Source organism: Delphinapterus leucas, chromosome 12 (assembly GCF_059928025.1).
Source record: "Delphinapterus leucas isolate spDelLeu-1000000601 "Yukka" chromosome 12, BTC_Dleu_Yukka2, whole genome shotgun sequence".
NCBI lineage: Eukaryota > Metazoa > Chordata > Mammalia > Artiodactyla > Monodontidae > Delphinapterus > Delphinapterus leucas.
The window spans coordinates 19,658,914-19,684,482 of NC_143140.1; the positions used below are offsets into that span (position 1 = coordinate 19,658,914).

A 25,569-nucleotide genomic window follows, 5' to 3' on the forward strand; every position below is an offset into this window, starting at 1 on the left:
GTGATGAAAGGGAATAACCTACAACCAAGATTACTCTACCCAGAAAGGATCTCATTCAGATTCGACAGAGAAATCAAAAGCTCTACAGACAAGCAAAAGCTAAGAGAATTCAGCACCACCAAACTATCTCTACAACAAATGCTAAGGGAACTTCTCTAAGTGGGAAACAAAAGGGAAGAAAAGGACCTAAAACAAACCCCAAACATTTAAGAAAATGGTAATAGGAGCATACATATCGATAATTACCTTAAATGTGAGTGGATTATATGCTCCAACCAAAAGACATAGGCTCACTAAATGGATACAAAAACAAGACCCGTATGTGTGCTGTCTACAAGAGACCCACTTCAGACGTAGGGATACATACAGACTGAATGTGAGGGGATGGAAAAAGATATTCCATGCAAATTCAAATCAAAAGAAAGCTGGAGTAGCAATACTCATATCAGATAAAGTAGACTTTAAAATAAAGAATGTTATGAGACAAGGAAGGACACTACATAATGATCAAGGGATCAATCCAAAAAGAAGATATAACAATTATAAATATATATGCACCCCGTATAGGAGCACCTCAATACATAAGGCAACTGCTAACAGCTATAAAAGAGGAAATGGCCAGTAATACAATAATAGTGGGGGACTTTAACACCTTACTTACACCAATGGACAGCTCATCCAGACAGAAAATTAATAAGGAAACACAAGCTGTACATAGCACGATAGACCAGATAGATTTAATTGATATTTATAGGACACTCCATCCAAAAACAGCAGGTTACACTTTCTTCTCAAGTGCACATGGAACATTCTCCAGGATAGATCACATCTTGGGTCACATTATCAAGCCTCGGTAAATTTAAGAAAATTGAGAGAGAAGTCCTCCTGCCTGACTGCTTCTGAGCTGGGATGTCTGTATTTTCCTGCCTTTGGACTCAATCTGAACTGAAACCTTGGCTCTTCTTGGGTCTGGAACCTGCTGAATTTCAGACGGGAACTCACACCTCAGCTCTCCTGGGGCTCCAGCTTGCTGAATGCAGATCTAGGAATTTCTCAGTTTCCATAATCATGTGAGCCAGTTCCTCATAATAAATTTACTTCTCTGTCTCTCTTTCTACCCTATTGGTTCTGTTTCTCTGGAGGGTCCTGACTTGCACACGTGCAGAAGGTAGAACCAATATAATGTGGCATTGCAGTGTGTGTGTAGGATAGGAAAAAGAGGGGGGTGAGGCTGGTTCCTCTCCCCAGGCCTGGTGACTGGAGGCATAGTCCTGCTGTCAGCTGACATAGATAGCACATAGGAGAAACATAAATTGTGTTGTGTGTGTGTGCGAGTGTGAAGATGACTTGTTCAGTTTTATAAACATAGAGTTCATGGGGTTTGCAAGGTGTAAAGATGCATTTTAAACAGCTGGTTCTTTTATAAATGAAGTAGGAACTGTGGAAATGGATGAGAAAAGGCATGAAAGTTGATGTGGGTGTGAATATTTTGGGGGGGGCAGCAGAATAGATATTTACTGTTCAAGGGTGAGCATTTCTAGGGCAGGATGTGTGGCAAGAGGGCACTGGCTCTGTTTTGTTAAGTATGCTTGCGATCCACTCTGAAATGGTAAGTGGATTAAAGTGGAATTTAACAACTGCAAGAAAATGGAAGAGTTAAGGGTCCAGTAAAGTGGAATAGAAGGTCTGTGGGATCCAGTGTATGGGAGAGACTGTAGAATATTTTAGGCAGAATGTAGTTTTAATTGCTATCTTATTTCATGTACTTTTGTATATGGTTTCACACTTCAGCATAATTTAGATTCTTGACATCTATAATCATTTAACAATAATAGATAATATTTGCATTTCATATGTACTGGACTGTCCTTGATAAGTTTGTGTGTGTGTGTAGTTTATTATCTCTTTTAAATCTAATAACACACGTGTTAATTAGATCATATCCAGTGACTTGGAGGGAAATTACAGTCCTCAGTCCCTTCAGCCCAATAACAAGTTAAGAAAGAAGCATCATTTGACTTCTGCTTTACCTTAATCCCTCCTGGAACAACAGGAATTACAAAAAGTTGCAGGAGCATGGCTTCATTTTCTCTCCTCTCCTTTGTTAGCCATGCTTTGCGATTTATGTTGAGAAAAGTCATCCAAGCAAATGAGTGAGATCTGATTGTGGTTATGTAAGATTCATTTAAAGAGACAGGGATCCTTTTCTGTTTCCATGCTCTGTGTTACCCAAATAAGGGTGGATATTTAAAAATCTTGTTTTATGAATAAATATTTCATTTATGACTATTGCAAGATTATAACCTGTTAATATATTCAGTATCACTGAAAATGTTTAATCCTCTCTAGGAAAGCTTTTTCCCCCTGTTTGTCTTTTTCATTTTATAAGAATATATACAATAGGAACATTTGCCCACTATTATTTACTTTATTTAGTAGGCAGTGAGGGGTTTCCACCCTGAAAGTGTTGGTTTCCAGTGCTAATGCTGTTTGCATTTCTCCACAGTTTCATCACTGAGGACAAATAGAAGAGGAAATTAATTGGTTATTGGTTACCAGAAGTAGTAGATACTATAAAAAGTAAATTATTGGCTTTTTGTTAGCAAGTACTCTGAGACATTATCAGTTATTATTGGAATAACCATATTCTTTCTGTCTTTCTATCTGTTCTGTTTGATTTCTCTTATCTGTGTATGTAATTGTCGCAGTTTGGTGTAAAATCGCGGTGCACCGTGAATATTGAGGGATGAGAGGAGGCCTGTCTCAGCCAGCAGCAGGTTGTCGCCCTAAGCATTTCCCCTGATAAGGTGTCTTCTACAGATGATAACATTACTCAGTGAGGGGACCACAAAGATGACAAGAGACAGGACTTCTGCCATTCAAGAGCCCAGAAACAAGTGGATAACATATAGAAGTTGATGGGGGCTTCCCTGGTGGCACAGTGGTTAAGAATCTGCCTGCCAGTGCAGGAGACATGGGTTCGAGCCCTGGTCTGGGAAGATCCCACATGCCATGGAGCAACTAAGCCTATGCGCCACAACTACTGAGCCTGCACTCTAGAGCCTGTGAGCCACAACTGCTGAGCCCGCGCGCCACAACTACTGAAGCCCGCGTGCCCAGAGCCCGTGCTCCACAACAAGAGAAGCCACCGCAATGAGAAGCCCGCGCACCGCAACGAAGAGTAGTCCCTGCTCACCACAACTAGAGAAAGCCCGTGTGCAGCAATGAAGGAAGACCCAATGCAGCCAAAAATAAGTAAATAAATAAATTTATTAAAAAAAAAAAGAAATTGATGAATGCCATAGTGGAAATGTACAGAAGCTGGTATGGAAACACACAGACCTCTTTGCCGTGGTTGGAAGGCCTTGAAACAGGAGGCTTGGTTTTCCTTGCTCACTGTGTGGCTTTTCTCAGGCCTCTTCATCAAGTTGAGCCTGTGTTTTATGTCCTTATTGGTAAATTAGGGATAACAGCACACTTGTCAGGGTTCCTCTGAACAATCGAATTATTCCCTGGAGCTACTTTGTAAAGTGAAATGTGAATATAGATTCTTTTCTTCGATTTGGTAGCATGACTTTAGTAATTGTCATCCTCAGCATATGGCCTTATCACTCTTCTCTGAGGACACAGAAACAAACCAGAGAGGAAGAATGGTACTCGGTTTTGTGTATTCCTATCACCAGAGCCCATGCGTCTAGAACTACTCCCTTCAAATTTGCACCTGTGAGCACCTGGAGATGAGATGGCATGATCATTACTTGCCCAAAGGCACGCCAGTGAGGAGTGAGTGAGAAGCAGAAACAAGAAAGCAGCTTTTGCTTCCCAACTTAGTTGTTGGGAGAATTCATTTTATGAGTCTTCCCTGAAATCATCACCTGTGAAGTTCAGCTTACTTTGCTGGAAAATTGAGCAGGTTAATAAAATATTTAAACTTATGTTCACTTTCTTAGTGGAGAACCTTTTTGAATTTTGTGAAAGAAATATGTCATCTACCTGAATAATTACCGTAGTACCCCCTGTTTTACTTGTGTGAAGTGTGAGATGGATGTCTTGAGAAGTGATTTCAAATGTTTTTCCTTTGCTCCTACGAAAAAGGAAATGTCTGTTGGCTTCAAAGGAACATGTTGTCTGCCTGTTTTAATATAGAAACAGCCACGTGTCGTTAAACATGTTGCTGACAGTTCACTGCTCTGGGCACCACCACATTTGGGGATTGGCTGCATCACCTTCCTAACTTGGAGTACAGATACTGTAGTGATAATTCCCAAGCACACACTTGCACACTTGTAGTGGTCATAGTAGACACTTGTTAAATGAATGCATGCTAAATTACAGCTTAATCCTCTGCTTCTGCCTCATCAGCTTCTCATTTTACTGAAGGAAAAAAGAGCAGTAAATTAGATAGATTTCCAGTTTATGCTGGGGCAGGGAGAGGATGCTGCTTTTGCCATTGTTTTTATGTCCTGTTCAACTAGTGTCCCCCGTCTCCAAAATAAAAAAAAAATTTTAAAGACTTGGATGAGATCTCCTTTCACTTCCTATGTGCCAGGGGTATTTTTACATCCCTGTACATTCTCATCCTATTTCCTTCAGCCTGGGGGGGTGGGGGTGGGTGTGGGGAAACTCCTTCCTCATCAGTAAGTGCAACCCATCCACTGGTCCTCGACTCAGTCTCCTTCCGCCTGCTCCCGAGTCCCGCCCCACCTATTTTCTCTCCTGCCTCCAGCTTTTGCCTCTCCAGCTTTTTTCTTCATAATCTATAGTTGCTCATGTTTCTCCCAGTGTGTCCGGCCATGTTTGCCTGCAGTTACTCTCTGTGTTAAGCTGTCCCGACCCAGGTCCTCAGAAGCCTTCACCACTCTTCACTGTCTTTGTGACTTTCCCCATCACGCTTCAATCTGCTCACTGTGGCTTCTGCCCACCGCCCCGACTGACCGAAGCTGCTTTGGACTTGATCGCTGGTGATTTTCTAGCTGGTAATTCCGACGTGTTTTTTTAGCTCTGCATTTTATTGGACTTCCCTCCTGCATGTAATTCTCCTTGAAACTATTCCCTAGCCTTTCATGACACTGTTGTTTTTATTCTGCTTGTACCTCTTTAATTGTTTCTTCTCTGTCTCCCTGGTGATTGTCTTTTCTGTACTCAGCCCTCAGATTGATGCTTCTCAGGGTCCCTCTTGGAGCCTCTGCTCTGGCCACTGCTCATCCCCTCCCCAAGTGATCATTACCATTTTCATCCTTCCACATCCCACCTGCACACTGATGGCTCCTAAAATGTAGTTTCAGTCTAGACCTTTTCCCCATCCTTTGGCTCGTGTGGCCAGTTTCCAGGTGAATATCTTCACCTAGATTTCCTCTGGTTGCTTCCAAGTTTACATGGCCAAGACTAGCTTCTCTTTGTTTCTCCTAAGCCATTTTTCTGTTTGTATTTTTACTGATCACTTGGTAGCACCGTCGTCCACCCAGTCACCTAATTCAGAATCACAGGATGCATTTATTCCTACTCTACTCTAATGCCTGTCAGTCAGTCAGCTGGCTTCCCTTTGTGTTTCCTTTCCAGTCTTCCACTGTAACTGCTTGTTTCATTTCTCTCATCACTTGATATCAGGACTGATAGGAGTGACTGAGCTGATCTTTCAGTGTCTCACTGGGTCCTTCTCCAGTGTGCCCTTCACAAAGCCCATAGAGTGATCTGTGAAATGAAAACGCGACCATTTCACTTTCCTACGTTATACTGTTTATTGTCCCATTCTGCTTCCACTGCTGACGTCAGTATTTCTCAGATGTGGTTGCATAGATGTATGCATGTGCTGTAGAACATTCAGTGAGAATTTTGTGTGTACGTTTTACTGATAATCATTTTACAAACAACAGCCTTTTTGTGTTTACGATGGCATCTCTGTCACAAAATGACCCGAAGTTACTAAGTTAAGCCTGAACTGCAGTATGTCTCAGCTGATGTCGGAAAATTCTGGTGGTTATATATATAGTTTCAAGGATCTGTGACATACACACACACACACACACACACACACATACATATATATACATAGATATAGACAGATATACTTAATAATTATAAATAAGTACACATACATATATACATTGTTTATTTATTTTTATATATTAGGTATATGTGTGGGTATATAGATAATTTTTCCAACTTACGCTCACTCTACACTCTACATATAAATTCTGAGGTCCTTAATATCTCTTTTAAGATCTTTTGTGACCGGCCTCTACATATTTCTCCAACCTAATATCTTACCTTATATTTTCTGTAAAAGGAACATGAAACTACTGGTGGGTCCTTATATATACAGTGCTTTTCTTTTCCTTCTTAAGTTGTGCTTTTGTGCATACCCTTTGGTAGATGGAATTCTCTTCTCTTCCTCCATTCCCCCAACTTTTTAACTTGGAATTCTTGCTTATGTGTTATAAATTAGTTCTACCACCACTTCTTCCAGGAGGCACTGATCTAACTGGGGTGGGCTGTTCAGTGTTCCTCCTATTTTCATAGTGCCCTGAGCATATCTCTATCTTACATACACCTGTTGTTTTGCAGATACCTGTTGGAATCTATACCAGACAGTGACCTCCTTCAGGTTTCGTGGTCTCTCCTCTGTATCTTTCAAGCATGGCCTTGACTGGGAGATAGTGACTTGACAAAACATGGGTGAATCATCTGTGCTTTCTACCAGATAAAGACCTTGTCTGCAGTCAGTCTAAGCAATTTCATTCACAGTTTCTCCTCTATCAATTTTTATACTACTGCTTTTCAAATGTTTAATATATATTTCATGCTTCATTTAGTATTTTAAGTTAGAAAAATCAATGTTTAGTTTTTATATGAAGAAATGTTAGGGACTTCCCTGGTGGCCCAATGGTTAAGACTGTGCTTCCAAAGCAGGGGATGCAGGTTCGATCCCTGGTCAGGGAACTAAGATCCCACATGCTGTGCGGTGCAGCAAAAAAAAAAAAAAAGATACAGAAAGATAACACTTCTGTTCCTTTCTATTTCAGGAGGTCCATCTTCCCAGTTGCAGGCTCAGGAACCTAGAAGTTCTGAAAACACTTCGACTCTGCTGGAAGATTCTGGGTGCGTTTTATCAAATGATCAGAGAACTGAACCTTCAGAGATGACCGAGCATTCTGGGGAGAGCTGCATCTCCACCCCCTTCCCACCACTGTCCATTGTGAACAGACCTTGTGCTCCTCTGGAAAAGCCTCTGTCTTCTCACATGCAGTTCTTGCAACATCTGCTTGGACTGAAGACCTTGACCGAGTCAGAGAGTCTGAAAACAGACTTAAGCCACTTTGAAAACGCCTCTTCCACAGTATCCGATTCTGTTTTTCAGTTGCTGGATGGCTTGATCACTTTTTACCGAGAACCCAAACTTCCTTGTTCAAGCTTCTGGATCGAAGCTGTGGATACTTTAGCTAGACTGATCGGTGATCGTAACTTATCTAATCATATTCTTAAAAAGTGTTCCAAGAAGTTGGAAGAATTCGAGAAGACCCTGCTACAGGTTATTTTAAGCAACAACCATATCAATCGGGTAAGTAATACATCTTTTCTGTGTATGAAATACCATGTCAGTAGTTTGGGCAAGCACGCCCACTGGGTAGTGCCTGTTGTGGTCCCTTGGCCTCGTGGCTCAGTCTCCATCTGGACCTTGTTTTGCAGCCATGTGGAGTTCTGACCCAGCAACATCTGCTTGGGTCCTCACGACCCAGCTATGGCCTCTGATGCCACAGCTTTGTTCTCTCCATAGATGCCTATGCTTTCAAGTTTATGCTTCTCCACTTTGAGTTACCTTCCCTGTTTTTTTATTGGTATCTTTGGATACTTCTCTTTTTTTTGTTAATTTATTTATTTTTGGCTGTGTTGGGTCTTTGTTGCTGCGCGCAGGCTTTCTCTAGTTGCGGCGAGTGGAGGCTATTCTTCGTTGCAGTGTGTGGGCTTCTCATTGCCATGGCTTCTCTCGTTGTGGAGCATGGGCTCTAGGCACGCGGGCTTCGGTAGTTGTGGCACGCGGGCTCAGTAGTTGTGGCTCACGGGCTCTAGAGCGCAGGCTCAGTAGTTGTGGCACGTGGGCTTAGTTGCTCTGCAGCATGTGGGATCTTCCCAGAGCAGGGATCGAACCTGTGTCCCCTGCATTGGCAGGCGGATTCTCAACCACTGCACCACCAAGGAAGCCCTGGATGCTTCTCTTTTGTTTTCCCCTGCCTACATTTACTTCCTATTGCTCAAAAAGTCTCAATGCTTTTCAGAACACCACTTATACTTATGGTTTTCCAATCTGTAACGTCTATGACCATTAAATTCCTCAGGATGGATTACCTGTACTGTATTGAGTTTGTTCTTTCTCTGGCATTGACTAGCAGATGCCTGAAGGTCAAAGACTGTTTTTCTCTTCTGTTAGAATTTCCCTTGTAAGTGGCATAATACCCCATGGACCCACTGCAGATGTGGGTTAATAGAATACATTGGCTGAGGAACAGATACTATATGGCATTGTTTTGGTTTTTGTTTTTCTTATTTACTTAACATGGCTTAGAAAAGTTGACTCAGGGATTCTTTTCTTACAGGTGACATTGAGGTAACCTGAAGTTGTTTTGTTGTTTGGCTCTTGAGACATAATGGAGAGTTTCTTTTTGGTATTACTTTCTATCTTCTTCACTATCTTATCCTTTGGGATGGTTGTAAATGCCTTCATATTTTAATCTTTTTTAATTGACTACTAAAAATATCAGAGGAGACCAAAAGGTCCATTTAACTTATTTACTACATTTCATTGGGTAAAGGTTCACAAGGTTGTTGGACCTTATTTTTTCTGATACCTCTCTGTCTCATGTTTGTTCCCAGTGTCATTATCTAATGCTCAGAGTTTTTGTACAATATCGGCTTTACCTGAATTTTCAAAATTCTGACAAAATTGAACTAATAAGCTAATTTGTTGCACGTCCATCTGTTCTTTCCTTCTCTATTAAGGTATGATTTGATCACTATTATAGAAAACTTTACAATTAAGCTTTTGGCATTTTTGAAAGATACTGAATTTTCTGTCTAGGAAACTGAAAATTTTTTCTACCTCATATGGTCAATCAGAAATTAAATATCAGATTTTCCATGGTATCTATCTGCGTTATATAATCAGCTTCTTAGCCATCAATAAATACCTCGAATACTTAATATTCCTAAATCTGTTTTTTTGCATATGTTTGCTCTCTTCTTTTAAAACTACTTTAAACAGGTTTTGTGTGACTTGGAGCCTTCGAGATACTAGCATTCATATTCCTTATCAGTTACCAGATGATGCAAATATTTTTTCAGTCTAGTCTTTCTCTCACTGAAGGATTGGCCAACACAAGAGTAGAGTTGGGAACTGTATGTATAGAAGAAACTTGTGATGGTACAGGTGGGTCTGAAGTGTATTTTCATACCATTTATCATGGTACAAGCCATTGTTGAATAGTTGGTCAGCAGTGGAAGAATGAGTGAATGAGAGGCTTTGTTGTTTAGCCAGTATCTAATTGTTGTCTTGGTCCTGTGTCTATCTGGGAAGGTTAAGCTGTCCTCTGCTTGCAATTACCTCTACTTTTCTTGGAGAGGTCATTGTTGCCATTTAGAGAAAGTAGGATCATAAAATTGCTCACTGCATTCACAGTTAGGATGATGGTTCATAAATAAGTTTTAATGACTTTATCTCTGGGGATTTTTCTTCTCCCCAGCAAAAGCATCTTAGACTAAATCATTCAAACCTTTGTCGTTATTACTATACCATCATTATTATTATTACCATTGTCATCTTGTTCCAGATATGTTCACAAAACTTCTTTAGTAGAAAAATTGACTAACAATTACTCTTTATAAATGCTTTTCTGTGTTTTTTTTAGCTTTCCTTGAGTAATAAACAAAATCTCAAGAAAGAATATATTCTGACACGAAATATAGGATAGCTCCTACTATTATATTTTTTATTGATACTATTCTTGATTTATTAAAACAAAATATCCTAGTTTAGGGGGAAAAAGTACTTATTTTGCAAAACCTTGTTTCCATAGATTGGAAGTGTTTAATTAAATTATACTGGTTAAAAACGTGAGCCCTGCTATTGATTTCATTAAAGTGAAACTGTGTTTGTGCAATGTGATAGGAAAAGGTGTGGTATGAATACTTTAATATTCTGACTGAGGGATTTCATGTATCTATAATTCATGTACAGTCAGGTTTTAAATAAAATCTAAATATTCAACAACATGTTCTCAACACATTCAGTAGTAAAATTATTCTGACCATAACTTAGTCTTTCTTTAATGATACCAATAAGAACTTGGTATCTTTCAAAATCTTGAGATCATCATGATGAATATCAGTTATATTAGAGCTGCATATACATATATATATATAGTGTATATATATATATACATATGTTCAAGAAATAGGAGATTGAAATGAGATATCTTAGAAATTATTTTGAGTAATTCTCTGATATTAGCTTCGTTGAAATTATTAATAAGTTTAGGGGAAAGTATATGATTTCTGATTTTTTTAGATTTGGATAAATCCTATTTATTTTTGTGCTTTTTTTTAAGGAACTTTATATTATGTTTATTTAATAACAAATTTTTTAGGAATTGTTATCTTAGTTCCATGTCTGTATTATATTTTTAGGATAATCATTAGGTGTAGGACTTGAAGGTATAATCTATAGTGTGACATTTGACAGGCATGGAAGATATATATCTTGAAACCAGATGGCTTCCAGGGGTCTGCAATGGGCCTGTTCTAGGGGTCCTGGGATGCAATGGTGACTTAACTTGGGTTGAACTGTCTTCTACTTACAGGCTCCAGTATGGCACCTTCCTCATTCCTCTGGGTACTTGCTTGGGGTCAGGAAGGTTTCCCTTTGAGTTATTTAATGCCCTTTGTTTGACTGACAAACTGACCTTTCCTATACTTCCAGACTTCGACATGCGTTTATTTCTATGATTAGAAACAGCATGAGCTAATTCTAGCATTGTATGGCCACCTATTTCTACTATCATGGAAGTTTAACACTAGAATGCTTATAGTTCTATTTAGATTTTGCAGTGGTATCTTCGTCTTAAATTTTCATTTGTTTTAAAGAGATGGGAATGATTATATTAAGTTAAATATCAAAACCTATAGTTATCATTGAGCTTTTTAGATATTTAGCATACACTGCTAAATCTTAGAGACATAATAGTGAGTTACTTAGAACACATATTCTTCAGATTTCTTATTTTTTTAAACCATAAAACAACTCTCAGATGTATTAGTTGTGAAATTGAAAAAAAAACTGATTATCAAATAGACATTAAATTAGAATCTTTTGTATGTATGGTAAGCAGAATAATCACATCCTAATCCCTGGAGCTTGTGAATATGTTACCTTCCATGACAGCAGGTGGGTGGGATTTCAGGTTGCTTATCAGCTGACCTTGGGATGAGGTTTTCCTGGATTACCCACCTTGGGCCCAGTACACACAAGCGTGCTTGTAAGTGAAAGAGGGTGGCAGGAGAGTCAGTGTCCAAATCAGAGAGAATTTTGAAGATGCTATGCTGCTTGCTGTAGAGAGGGAGGAGGGGGCCGAGAGCCAAGAAATGCAGGCTGGAGAAGGCAGGGAAATGGGCTCCACAAGGATTGCAGGCCTGCCAGCCCCTTCCCTTTGGCCCAGTGAGACCCCTTCAGACTCCTGACCCCCAGAACTGTAACGGAATAAATGTATGTTCTTTTAAGCCACTAAGTTTGCGGTAGTTTGATACAGCAGCAATGGGATGTAATAAGCTGTGTTCCCCATTTTCATACAGTAACTCTGTGAGATACGTGTGGTTGCCATTCTTATTTCCACTTGATAGATAGGAAAGATGAGGCTCAGAAAACTAGTTAGCAGTGCTGTGCACACTAGCCCCTCGAATGAGGACGGCGTGTGGCTGTGCTTGCTCGCTCCCTTCTCTCTCCTCACAATCCTCAAATCTGGAAGACTGACCCAGATGTCTGCAGGTATCGCCTACAGAGTCCTCTTCCCACCTGCTGCCGGCTCCCTGATGTTCATCCCTTCCTGCCAGAGTCCTGACTCGTCTGGCCCCGTCTGATCCCCCGCCTCACGGCTGGGAGTCCGGCGGTGGCCCCGCTGGATCCGCGAGGAGGCACATTCCTCATCGCAGCCCGTGGGGCCCTTTCCTACGGCCTCATCCAGCCTCTTTGGCCTTAGCTCTCTCCATTCCATCCTAAACCTTCTTCACCCGGTCAGGCAGACGTGTTTGTGGTTGTCCGAGGACTTGCTGTTCTGTCCCTGCCCTCTGTGCTGCAGGACCTTCCAGGCCCTTCTGCCTTCCAGCCAGTTCCACTTGGCTTTCCAGACGGAGCTTGAGGCTCAGCTCCCTGGAGAAGCTTCCCTCGTCCCCTGCCTCCGTCTCCCTTTCCTTTGGCTGATTAAATACCCTTCCCGTGAATTCACCGCAGCACACGTCTCACTGTGCAGGGGCTCCTGACTCGGATTTATCCTCCATCAGAATCCAGTCTCTGGGCCAGTGCCAGGCTGTCCTTACTCTGTGTCCTCAGGGCTCCATGCGGTGCTTGGTGGGGTGGGTTTGGGGGTCTCACTGTAGCTGGTGCAGGTGGGGTCTAGGCTCCTCCCGTGGCCTTTGCTCCCACAGGGGGCTGGGCCACAGTCTTTTCCTGTGATGTTTGGCAGCTTTAGGGAGGTTATCTTTTAAAGCTCTCCATCTTGCTAGGATGCCCCTTTTCTGTCCTTTGGCTAGGGGGGCAGACTTTTATTGTTGTTGTTGTTTTTGTCCGTACCCATTGGCATTTCTGGGTTGTTGGCTTTTTTATTTCCAAATGTGGGATAAACGAGACAAAAAGGAAATCAGATCTATTTTTTGTTTTTTGAGGACCCTCCATACCTTTTTCCATAGTGGCTGCACCAATTTACATTCCCGCTTTTCTCCACACCCTCTCAATCCCACTCCTGGGCATATATCTGGAGAAAACCATAACTCGAAAAGATACATGCTCCCGAGTATTGACAGCAACACTGTTTACAATAGCCAAGACATGAAAACAACCTAAATATTTAACCATTGGCAGATGAATGGATAAAGAATATGTGGTATATATACACAGTGAAATATTACTCAGCCATAAAAAGGAATGAAATAATGCCATTTGCAGCAACATGGATGGACCTAGAGATTGTCATACTAAGTGAAGTAAGTCAGAGAAAGACAAATATCATATGATATCACTTATATGTGGAATCTAAAAAAAAATGGTGCAAATGAACTTATTAACAAAACAGAAATAGACCCACAAACATGGAAAGCAAGCTTATGGTTACCAAAGGGGAAAGGTGGGGAGGGATAAATTAGGAGTTTGGCATTGATATATACACATTACTATATGTAAAATAACCGACAAGGAACTACTGTATAGCACAGGGAGCTATACTCAGTATTTTGTAATAACCTACAAGGGAAAAGAATCTGAGAAAGAATATATATATATGTATATGTACATGTATATATATGTATAACTGAATCACTTTTCTGTACACTTGAAACTAACACAACATTGTAAATGAACTTATACTTCAATTTAAAAAAACAAACAAAACAAAAACCTAAGTAATTACAGAAAAAAAAAAAGAAAACCAGAGAACTCACCACCTAGTCCTTCCTTTGGTCCTAAGGTTCGTAGCCTGTCCACCTGTCAGTCTTCTTGGGTGTGTTTTAAATATAATGCCTAGGGTTTTTAGTACTTAGTGAGAGGATGAGAGATACGCAAGTCCACTTTCCAGAAGTGGAAACCTGTGAATGTATTTTTAAAATATGTACTATTCCATATTATAATGACAAAGAGCTAGCCCTCTGTCCACCGAGACAAAGAGCTAACCCGAGACCACCATGGCCAGGTCTGTACTCCTCTTCTGCCCCCACTTACACCTGTGCTTTTAAACAAAATGCTTATGCTCCTATTTCTCAAGTTATTTTCTTTTTTATCTGTTCACTTTTTATCATAGAAGACAAAAATTTATGTCTTATGTGGCTGCTCTCCTCAATCATAATTTTGTCATAGTTTTGGTTAAGTAAATATTACATATTCATATTATTATAAATATGTCATGACGTATTTGTATTATTATAAACATGCTAAGATGTATTTGTATTATTATAAACATGCCAAGACGTATTTGTACTATTATAAACATGCCATGATGTATTTGTATTATTATAAATATGCCATGATGTATTTGTATTATTATAAATATGTTACTGCATATTTATATTATTATAAAGATGTAATTTTTAACACCAACACATCTAATATACAATGGTTTCATTTCCTATTTTTACAGCTTTTTTTTTCCTTAGGATATTTTTTTCCACTTGCTTAGTTTTCTGCATACCTATAATTGATGCTTCTTTCATATACTTTGACAGGGTTGTAAACATCCTCTCAGTATGGCCAAACAAATTAAGTCACTTATCAGTTCCATCTTTTATTTATTTTAAGATACACCTTCTGGAGCCCTTCATCTTCCTGTTCTCATCTGGGCTGAGCTTCCTGTGTCTCTGATCAGCTTTATTCCATGGACTTCTTTTAATCACCACCCTGGGAATTCCCTTTGCTGCTTTTTTGTGCTGTGTCTCTGAGTCCCTAGATCTCATATATTCCTTTCCTTAGTTTATAACTTCATTTAGGTGATGCACATTGTTTACGAGCTCACTTAGAATGGATTCCTGGGATGTAAACTTGAAAAATATTTGTTTGCTTAAAATATTTTATTCCAACTTTAAACTTTATTGGTGGATTAGGATAGATTTCTGGTTGGAAATCATTTTTTCCATAGAATTTATAACATTTTTCTACTAACTTCTGGATTCCAGTGTTCCTAATGAGATTTCCAGTGTAATTCTGATTGTAATTCCTTCAACGTGATCTATCCCTCAACCTCGCACACCCGCAGAAGCACTTAGGATCTCTCCTGTTTCCATTGTTTTGTAATTACAGATGGTGTACCTCAGTGTGGGCCTTTTTCTTGAGTCCTTGGTGGGTCTTTGAATTTGGGATTCCATCTTTCAGTTCTGAAAAATTTTTGAATAGTTTTTCTCATATATTTCTGCCTTTTCTCTGTATCCTTTGTCTAGGACAGTTCTTGGTCTGATCCTCTAGATTTCTTATCTTTTTTTCTTGTACTGTTTATTCTTTTCCTTTTTCTTTTTCCTGGGAGATTTCCTCAACTTTTTCTTTTAGCCATTCTATTGAATTTTTATTTCTGCTGAAATATTTTTCGTTTGTATGAGTTCCTGTTCTCTTGATTGTTCCTTTTCATAGCTCCCAGTTCTTGTTTTATGTACAGTAATGTGTAAAACTTTTATATTTTCCTTGTTCCCTGCTTTGCCTCTATTTTCTTCTGGTCTTGATTTCCCCATCTTAGTTGATCACTGTTTTTCATACTTGAGGCTTTCCAGTGCCTTGAACTAACCTGGAAAGATGGGCAAGATTTAGAAGGGCCCCCTGAAAGATAACTTGGGAGAGGTATGCCAGCTGCTTGACAAGAGACACTGAGGCAGGGGGAAGCTTGGAGAGCCCTGGAACTGCTGCAGTCTGGGGGGTTCGGTTGGGAAGGAGTGGAGCTTTGGAAGACATGCGCCTAACGAGATGAGAAGGTCCAGGTAGTGAAGGTTCTTCTATTGTTTTGTTAAATAACTCGAGTTTCTTCTGCAGCCCTGAGGTATAAGGTGTACAATTTAAAATCACGTGCACAATTTTGTGTGTTGGAGCATGTGCTCTTTTTCCTAGGAGGGCGCTCATCCTTTTCATGTGATTCCGAAACGATGCTGTGATCCCCAAAGTAAACAACATCTGGGAAAACCATTGAGATTGACTTGCACACCCCACCCAAATAAATACGTCAAAACATGACTCAAATCTTACTTCACTCATAAATTCTGTCTTTTCAATTTGATCCTGAAATGGGCTCCTCTTCTGAACTTCTGCAGTGGTTATTGTCTACATAATTCACTTTTCAGTTTGCCATATGCTGTATTATTTCAGCTTATCTAGTATGGCTTGAATTTTTTTTTAATGTTTTATTAAACCTGTCAAATGTTTTTATCACAGAGATTAACAGCTTAGGTTAGCACGCCCAAACTTTTATTTACTAGTGCTGGCCTTAGATAACTGATATTGAGTTCCACATCTATAAAATGGGGACAGTAAATGTGATTACCTCATAGGGCTGTTGGGAATTTTCAATGTGTAGATGCAAATGAAGTGCTTATTAGCATAATATCAGGTATCATATGCTCTCCTGAGGAAGGGCCATATCCTGTTTTCTCTACTATTCCTGATATAATGCTGAGCTCATTCCAGGAGCAAAATGAAGTATTTTGTGAATTGAAAATAAGAGAATGAAAGTAAATGACAAGTTATGCTTCATATACTCCTATATACTTAAATACCATCTTCTGTCTTTTGGTCAAATTTTTCTGTGTATAAAACCTTCCCAAGGAGCAGCTCTGTCTTACTGACACTGTAATGACATTCCTGAAGCACCTCCATGTACTAGGCAGCAGGGCCTCATTTTGTGGTGTCACAAACTTACCCTTACAACGGCCACAGCTTCCCGCTGACCGATGAGCTTATTAGCAGGTATCATGGATTTTTCTTCCTATTTTAATTATAGAAAATCAATTTTAAGGACTTCCCTGGTGGTCTAGTGGTTAAGACATTGCCTTCCAATGCAGGGGTGCAGGTTCAATCCCCGGTTGGGGAGCTAAGATCCCACATGCCTTGCAGCCAAAAATATGAAACATAAAACCGAAGCACTGTTGTAACAAATTCAATAAAAACTTTAAAAATGGTCCACATAGCGGGAAACTTCAAGGTGGCGGAGGAGTAAGATGTGGAGATCACCTTCCTCCCCACAAATACATCAGAAATATATCTACATGTGGAACAACTCTTACAGAACACCTACTGAAGACTGGCAGAAGACCTCAGACTTCCCAAAAGGCAAGAAAATCCCCACGTACCTGGGTAGGGCAAAAGAAGAAAAGAAAAAACAGAGACAAAAGAATAGGGATGGGACCTGCATCTCTGGGAGGGAGCTGTGAAGGAGGAAAAGTTTCCACACACTAGGAAGCCCATTCACTGGTGGAAACGGGGGGTGGGTGGGGAGGAAGCTTCGGAGCCACAGAGGAGAGCACAGCAACAGGGGTGCAGAGGGCAAAGCGGAGAGATTCCTGCACAGAGGATTGGTGCCGACTGGAGCTCACCAGCCTGAGAGGCGTGTCTGCTCACCCGCTGGGGCAGGTGGGGGCTGGGAGCTGAGGCTCCGGCTTCGGTCGGAGCGCAGGGATTGAGAGGACTGGGGTTGGCTGTGTGAACACAGCCTGAAGGGGCTAGTGCACCACAGTGAGCCAGGAGGGAGTCTGGGAAAAAGTCTGGAGCTGCCTAAGAGGCAAGAGATCATTGTTTCGGGCTGCGCGAGGAGAGGGGATTCAGAGCACTGCCTAAACGAGCTCCAGAGAGAGGCATGAGCCATGGCTATCAGCAAGGACACCAGAGACCAACATGAAATGCTAAGGCTGCTGCTGCAGCCACCAGGAATCCTGTGTGAAACCACAGGTCACTATCCACACCTCACCCCACCCCAAGAGGCTGTGCAGCCTGCCACTGCCAGAGTCCTGTGATACAGGGACAACTTCACTGGGAGAACACATGGCGTGCCTCAGGCTGTTGCAACATCACGCCGGCCTCTGCCACCGCAGGCTCACCCCGCATTCTGTACCCCTCCCTCCCCCGGCCTCAGTGAGCCAGAGCCCCCGAATCAGCGGCTCCTTTAACCCAGTCCTGTCTGAGCGGGGAACAGACGCCCTCAGGCGACCTACACGCAGAGGCGGGGCCAAACCCAAAGCTGAACCCCGGGAGCTGTGCGAACAAAGAAGAGAAAGGGAAATCTCTCCCAGCAGCCTCAGGAGCAGCGGATGAAATCTCCACAATCAACTTGATGTACCCTGCATCTGTGGAATACCTGAATAGACAACGATTCATCCCAGAATTAAGGCAGTAGACTTTGGGAGCAACTGTAGACATGGGGTTTGCTTTCTGCATCTAATTTGTTTCTGGTTTTGTTTATCTTAGTTTAGTATTTACAGCTTATTATCATTGGTAGATTTGTTTATTGATTTGGTTGCTCTCTTTTTTTCTAAATATATATATATTTTTTCCTTTTTCTCTTATTGTGAGTGTGTATGTGTATGCTTCATTGTGTGATTTTGTCTGGTATAGCTCTGCTTTTACCATTTGTCCTAGGGTTCTTTCTGTCCATTTTTTTTTCTTTTTTTAAGTATAGTTTTTAGTGCTTCTTATCATTGGTGGATTTCTTTATTGGTTTTGTTGCTCTATTCTTTCATTCTTTTTTATTTATTACTTTTAAAATTTTATTTTTAATATTGTTTTTATTTTAATAATTTTATTTTATTTATTTATTTTTCTTTCTTTCTTTCTTTGTCCTCCATTTTCTTCTGACCTGTGCGGGTGACAGGGTCTTTGTGCTCCAGCTGGGTGTCAGGCCTGAGCTTCTTAGGTGGGAGAGCTGAGTCCAGGACATTGGTCCACCAGAGACCTCCTGGCCCCACATAATATCAAATAGCAAAAGCTCTCCCAGAGATCTCCACCTCAATGCTAAGACCCAGCTCCACTCAACGACCAGCAAGCTACAGTGCTGGACACTCCATGCCAAACAACTAGCAAGACAGGAAAACAACCCCACACATTCGCTGAGAGGCTGCCTGGAATCATAATAAGTTCACAGAAACCTCAAAACACGCCACCGGATGCAGCCCTGCCCACCAGAAAGGCAAGGTCCAGTCTCATCCACCAGAACACAGGCACCAGTCCCCTCCACCAAGAAGCCTACACAACCCAGTGACCAATCTTACACACTGGGGGAAGACACCAAAAACAACGGGAAATACGAAACTGCAGCTGGCAAAAAGGAGACCCCCAAATGCAGTAAGTTAAGCAAAATGAGAAGACAGAGAAATACACAGAAGATCAAGGATCAAAGTAAAAACCTACCAGACCAAACAAATGAAGAGGAAATAGGCAGTCTACCTGAAAAAGAATCCACAGTAATGATAGTAAAGATGATCCAAAATCTTGGAACTAGAATGGAGAAAATACAAGAAACATTTAACTAGGAAATTGAAGAACTCAAGAGCAAACAAACAATGATGAACAACATAATAAATGACATTAAAAATTCTCTAGAAGGAATCAATAGCAAAATAACTGAAGCAGAAGAACGGATAAGTGACCTGGAAGATAAAGGAGCAGGAATAGCTACCACAGAGGAGAATAAAGAAAAAAGAATGAAAAGAATTGAGGATAGTCTTAGAGACCACTGGGACAACATTAAATGCACCATGATTCATATTATAGGGGTCCCAGAAGAAGAAGAGAAAAAGAAAGGGACTGAGAAAATATTTGAAGAGATTGTAGTTGAAAACTTCCCTAATATGGGAAAGGGAATAGTCAATCAAGTCCAGGAAGCTCGAGAAACCCATACAGGATAAATCCAAGGAGAAACATGCCAAGACATATTACTCCAACTATCAAAAATTAAATACAAAGAAAAAATGTTAAAAGCAGCCAGGGGAAAGCAACAAATAACATACAGGGGAATCCCCATAAGGTTAAGAGCTGATCTTTCAGCAGAAACTCTGCAAGCCAGAAGGGAGGGGCAGGATATATTTAATGTGATGAAGGAGAAAAACCTGCAACCAAGAATACTCTACCCAGCAAGGATCTCATTCAGATTCAATGGAGAAATTAAAACCTTCACAGACAAGCAAAAGCTAAGAGAATTCATCACCACCAAACCAGCTTTACAGCAAATGCTACAGGAACTTCTATAGGCAGGAAACACAAGAGAAGGAAAAGAGCTACAATAACAAACCCAAAACAATTAAGAAAATGTTAATAGGAACATACATATCGATAATTACCTTAAATATAAATGGATTAAATGCTCCAACCAAAAGACAGAGACTGGCTGAATGGATACAAAATTAGGGCCTGTATATATGCTGCCTACAAGAGACCCACTTCACACCTAGGGACAGATACAGACTGATAGTGAGGGGATGGAAAAAGATATTCTATGCAATGGAAATCAAAAGAAAGCTGGAGTAGCAATTCTCATATCACACAAAATAGACTTTAAAATAAAGACTGCTACAAGAGACAAAGAAGGACACTACCTAATGATCAAGGGATCAATCCAAGAAGAAGATATAACAATTGCAAATATTTATGCACCCAACATAGGAGCACCTCAATACATAAGGCAAATGCTAACAGCCATAAAAGGGGAAATGGACAGTAACACGATAACAGTAGGGGACTTTAACACCCCACTTTCACCAATGGGCAGATCATCCAAAATGAAAATAAATAAGGAAACACAAGCTTTAAATGATACATTAAACAACATAGACTTAATTGGTATTTATAGGACATTCCATCCAAAAACAACAGAATATACTTTCTTCTCAAGTGCTCATGGAACATTCTCCAGGATAGATCATATCTTGGGTCACAAATCAAGCCTTGGTAAGTTTAAGAAATTTGAAATTGTATCAAGTATCTTTTCTGACCACAACGCTATGAGACTAGATATCAATTACAGGAAAAAGTCTGTAAAATATACAAACACATGGAGGCTAAACAGTACACTACTAAATAACGAAGATATCACTGAAGAAACCAAAGAGGAAATCAAACAATACCTAGAATAAATGGCAATGAAAACACAGTGACCCAAAACCTATGGGAAGCAGCAAAAGCAGTTCTAAGAGGGAAGTTTATAGTAATACAGTCCTACCTCAAGAAACAAGAAACATCTCAAATAAACGACTTAACCTTATGCATAGCGCAATTAGAGAAAACAAACTAAAAAACCCCAAAGTTAGCAGAAGGAAAGAAATCATGAATATCAGATCAGAAAAAAATGAAAAAGAAATGAAGGAAACGATAGCAAAGATCAATAAACTAAAATCTGGTTCTTTGAGAAGATAACCAAAATTGATAAACCATTGCCAGATTCATCAGGAAAAAAGGGAGAAGACTCAAATCAATAGAATTAGAAATGAAAAAAGGAGAGATAACAACTGACACTGTAGAAATACAAAGGATCGTGAGAGATTACTACAAGCAACTATATGCCAATAAAATGACGACCTGGAAAAAATGGACAAATTCTCAGAAAAGCACAACCTTCCAAGATTGAACCTGGAGGAAATAGAAAATACAAACAGATCAATCACAAGTGCTGAAATTGAAACTATGATTAAAAATCTTAGAACAAACAAAAGCCCAGGACCAGATGGCTTCACAGGTGAATTCTGTCAGACATTTAGAGAAGAGCTAACACCTCTCCTTCTCAACCTCTTCCAAAATATAGCAGAGGTAGGAACACTCCCCAACTCATTCTACAAGGCCACCATCACCCCCATACCAAAATGAGGCAAAGATGTCACAAAAAAAGAAAACTACAGGCCAATATCACTGATGAACATAGATGTAAAAATCCTCAGCAAAATACTAGCAAACAGAATCCAACAGCACATCAGAAGGATCATACACCAGGATCAAGTGGGGTTTATCCAAGGAATGCAAGGAATCTTCTACATATGCAAATCAATCAATGTGATACACCATAATAACAAACTGGAGGGCAAAAACCATAGGATCATCTCAATAGATGCAGAAAAAGCTTTAGTAAAAATTCAACACCGATTTTTGATAAAAACCCTCTAGAAGGCAGGCATAGAGCAAATTTACCTCAAAATAATAAACTCCATATATGAGAAACCCACAGCCAACCTTGTTCTCAATGGTGAAAAACTGAAACCATTTCCACTAAGATCAGGAACAAGACATGGTTGCCCACTCTCACCACTATTATTCAAAATAGTTTTAGAAGTTTTAGCCACAGCAATCAGAGAAGAAAAAGAAATAAAAGAATCCAAATCAGAAAAGAAGTAAAGCTGTCACTGTTTGCAGACGACATGATACTATACATAGAGAATCCTAAAGATGGTACCAGAAAACTACTAGAGCTAATCAATGAATTTGGTAAAGCAGCAGGATACAAAATTAATGCACAGAAATCTCTTGCATTCCTATATGCTAATGGTGAAAAATCTGAAAGAGAAATTAAGGAAACAATCCCATTTACCATTTCAACAAGAAGTATAAAATACCTAGGAATAAACCCACCTAAGGAGACAAAAGACCTGTATGCAGAAAACTATAGAACACTGATGAAAGAAATTAAAGATACCAGCAGATGGAGAGATAAACCATGTTCTTGGATTGGAAGAATCAACATTGTTAAAATGACTATAGTACCCAAAGCAATCTACAGGTTCAGTGCAATCCCTATCAAACTACCAATGGCATTTTTTACAGAACTAAAACAAAAAATATCATAATTTTTATGGAAACACAAAAGACCCTGAATAGCCCACGCAATCTTGAGAAAGAAAAACTGAACTGGAGGAAACACGCTCCCTGGCTTCAGAGTATACTACAAAGCTATAGTAATCAAGGCAGTATGGTACTGGCATAAAAACAGAAATATAGATCAATGGAACAGGATAGAAAGCCCAGAGATAAACCCACACACATATGGTCACCTTATTTTTGATAAAGGAGGCAAGAATATACATTGGAGAAAAGACAGCACTTCAATAAGTGGTGCTTGGAAAACTGGACAGCTACATGTCAAAGAATGAAATTAGAACACTCCCTAACACTATACACAAAAATAAACTTATAATGGATTAAAGACTTAAATGTAAGGCCAGACACTATAAAACTCTTAGAGGAAAACATAGGCATAACACTCTATGACATAAATCACAGCAAGATCCTTTTTGACCCACCTCCTAGAGAAATGGAAATAAAAATAAACAAATGGGACCTAATGAAGCTTAAAAGGTTTTGCACAGCAAAGGAAACCATAAACAAGACGAAAAGACAGCCCTCAGAATGGGAGAAAATATTTGCAAACGAACAACGGACAAAGGATTAATCTCCACAATATACAAGCAGCTCATGCAGCTCAATATCAAAAAACAAACAACCCAATCCACTAATTGGCGAAGACATAAATAGACGTTTCTCCAAAGAAGATATACAGACTGCCAACAAACACATGAAAGGATGCTAATCATCACTAATCATTAGAGAAATGCAAATCAAAACTACAATGAGGTATCACCTCACACCGGTCAGAATGGCCATCATTAAAAAATCTACAAACAATAAATGCTGGAGAGGGTGTGGAGAAAATGGGACCCTCCTGCACTGTTGGTGGGAATGTAAATTGATACAGCCATTATGGAGAACAGTATAGAAGGTCCTTATAAAAGTAAAAATAGAACTACCATACAACCCAGCAATCCCACTACTGGGCATATACCCTGAGAAAACTGTCATTCAAGAACAGTCATGTACCACAATGTTCATTGCAGCTCTATTTACGATAGCCAGGACATGGAAGCAATCTAAGTGTCCATCGACAGATGAATGGATAAAGAAGATGTAGTGCTTATATGCAATGGAATATTACTCTGCCTTAAAAAGAAAAGAAATTGAGTTATTTGTAGTGAGGTGGGTTTACCTAGAGACTGTCATATAGAGTGAAGTAAGTCAGAAAGAGAAACAAATACCATATGCTAACACATATATATGCAATCAAAAGAAAAAGTTCTGAAGAACCTAGGTGCAGGACAGGAATAAAGACTCAGACATAGAGAATGGAGTTTTGGACAAGGGGAGGGGGAAGGGTAAGCTGGCACAAAATGAGAGAGTGGCATGGGCATATATACACTACCAAACATACTATAGATAGCTGGTGGAAGCACTCGCACAGCACAGGGAGGTCAGCTTGGTGCTTTGTGTCCACCTAGAGGGGTACGATAGGGAGGTTGGGAAGGAGACATAAGAGGGAAGAGATATGGGGATAAATGTATACGTATATCTGATTCACTTTGTTATACAGCAGAAAGTAACACACCATTGTAAAGCAATTATATTCCGAGAAAGATATTTTTTTTAAAAAGTGGTCCACTTAAAAAAAAAAAATCTTAAAACAAAAAAATCCATTGTAAGTTAACTATTTGAGTGTCTTGGTTTCACTTACTCTTTGCACCCATCCCTTCCTGTCTAGGTTATGTTTCTGCTCTCACATTTGCTAGCTGTTGATTCCCCTCAGACTGTCCTTTTTGCTTAGATCACCAATGATGTGGCCTTCAGGCAGTTTATAGGTAAATCTGAAGATACGTACGGTTCATGAAATAAGATGGTTTTTTTCACCAATCTGTGTTTCCTAGTTTTGGGGGTTTGTTTGGTTGGTTTTTTTTGCGGTACGCGGGCCTCACTGCTGTGGCCTCTCCCGTTGCGGAGCACAGGCTCCGGACGCGCAGGCTCAGCGGCCATGGCTCACGGGCCCAGCCGCTCCACGGCATGTGGGATCTTCCCAGACCGGGGCACGAACCCGTGTCCCCTGCTTCGGCAGGCGGACTCTCAACCACTGCGCCACCAGGGAAGCCCTACCTGCCAGATTTTAAAGGCTACTCACAGTCTGCTTTTTTTTTTGGACACTCCTGGGGAAACAGAAGTTGTGTCTAAGGTTAAGCCTCCATGCCCCTTTGCATCTTTTTTGCAGAGCTGTGTTTAAAAAAAAAAAATTCTAGGCCAATATTCCTGCGGTTGTAGTTTAATTTAATAAGCATTTACTGAAACAAGTTGTGTCATAAACTAAAATCTTAATACTCGTTTGACCATTGCATAAATCAGACATTCCTTGGATTTTGTAAGTAGTGTTTAACTTGCAGCACTCATTCAGAGGAAACAGGAATAGACAGAGCATAACTTGGTTCAGTTTACTTTCAAGGTATAGTTTATCACTTCCTAAGATAATTAACTGCAGTCTATCTTCATATTATACTTCATAACTTGTGAAGCGGTTTCACATGGAGTTTATTATCTCTTCTGTCAACAGCTCTGTGTCATGGCTGTTATTACTATCTTCAGTTTATAGGGGAAAAGATTGAGGATAGGTAGGTTAAAGGACTCAGTAAAGTTACTTAATTAACCAGTCATGGAACACCTGTGTCTCAAACCTATAGATGTGACCACAGATTTTTCCCCTTTTCTACTATATATTATTTCCATCATTAATTTAAAAATTATATCCATACGTTTTTGTCCTAAATGCAAAAGAAGTAAACTGACTTCAATTTATGGGATAAAAAAATATTCATTAGAAATCAAAGACCTTAGCAATATTTCTCTCAGTTTTATAAGAAGAATATGTATAGTTTGGGTAAGTTGCTGCATTTTATTCTGTACAAAGGTTTATGTTTATAGAAAGCAATAATGGAAAGAAAAAAAACTGCTCTGCATTATAATATAGGGTCACTTGTTCCTTCTTTATTGGCTATAAATAACAGTCT

General features: G+C 39.9%; 1 protein-coding gene across 1 annotated transcript in view; it reads left to right on the forward strand.

The window, feature by feature from the left end:
• MEI4 (meiotic double-stranded break formation protein 4) overlaps positions 1-25,569 on the forward strand; it is a 198,955-nt gene that overhangs the window by 33,239 nt on the left and 140,147 nt on the right. The window contains exon 2 of the mRNA XM_089921754.1: positions 7,023-7,558. Within this exon, the coding sequence (XP_089777880.1) occupies positions 7,023-7,558 (536 nt within the window). The remainder of the gene's footprint in view (positions 1-7,022; positions 7,559-25,569) is intronic.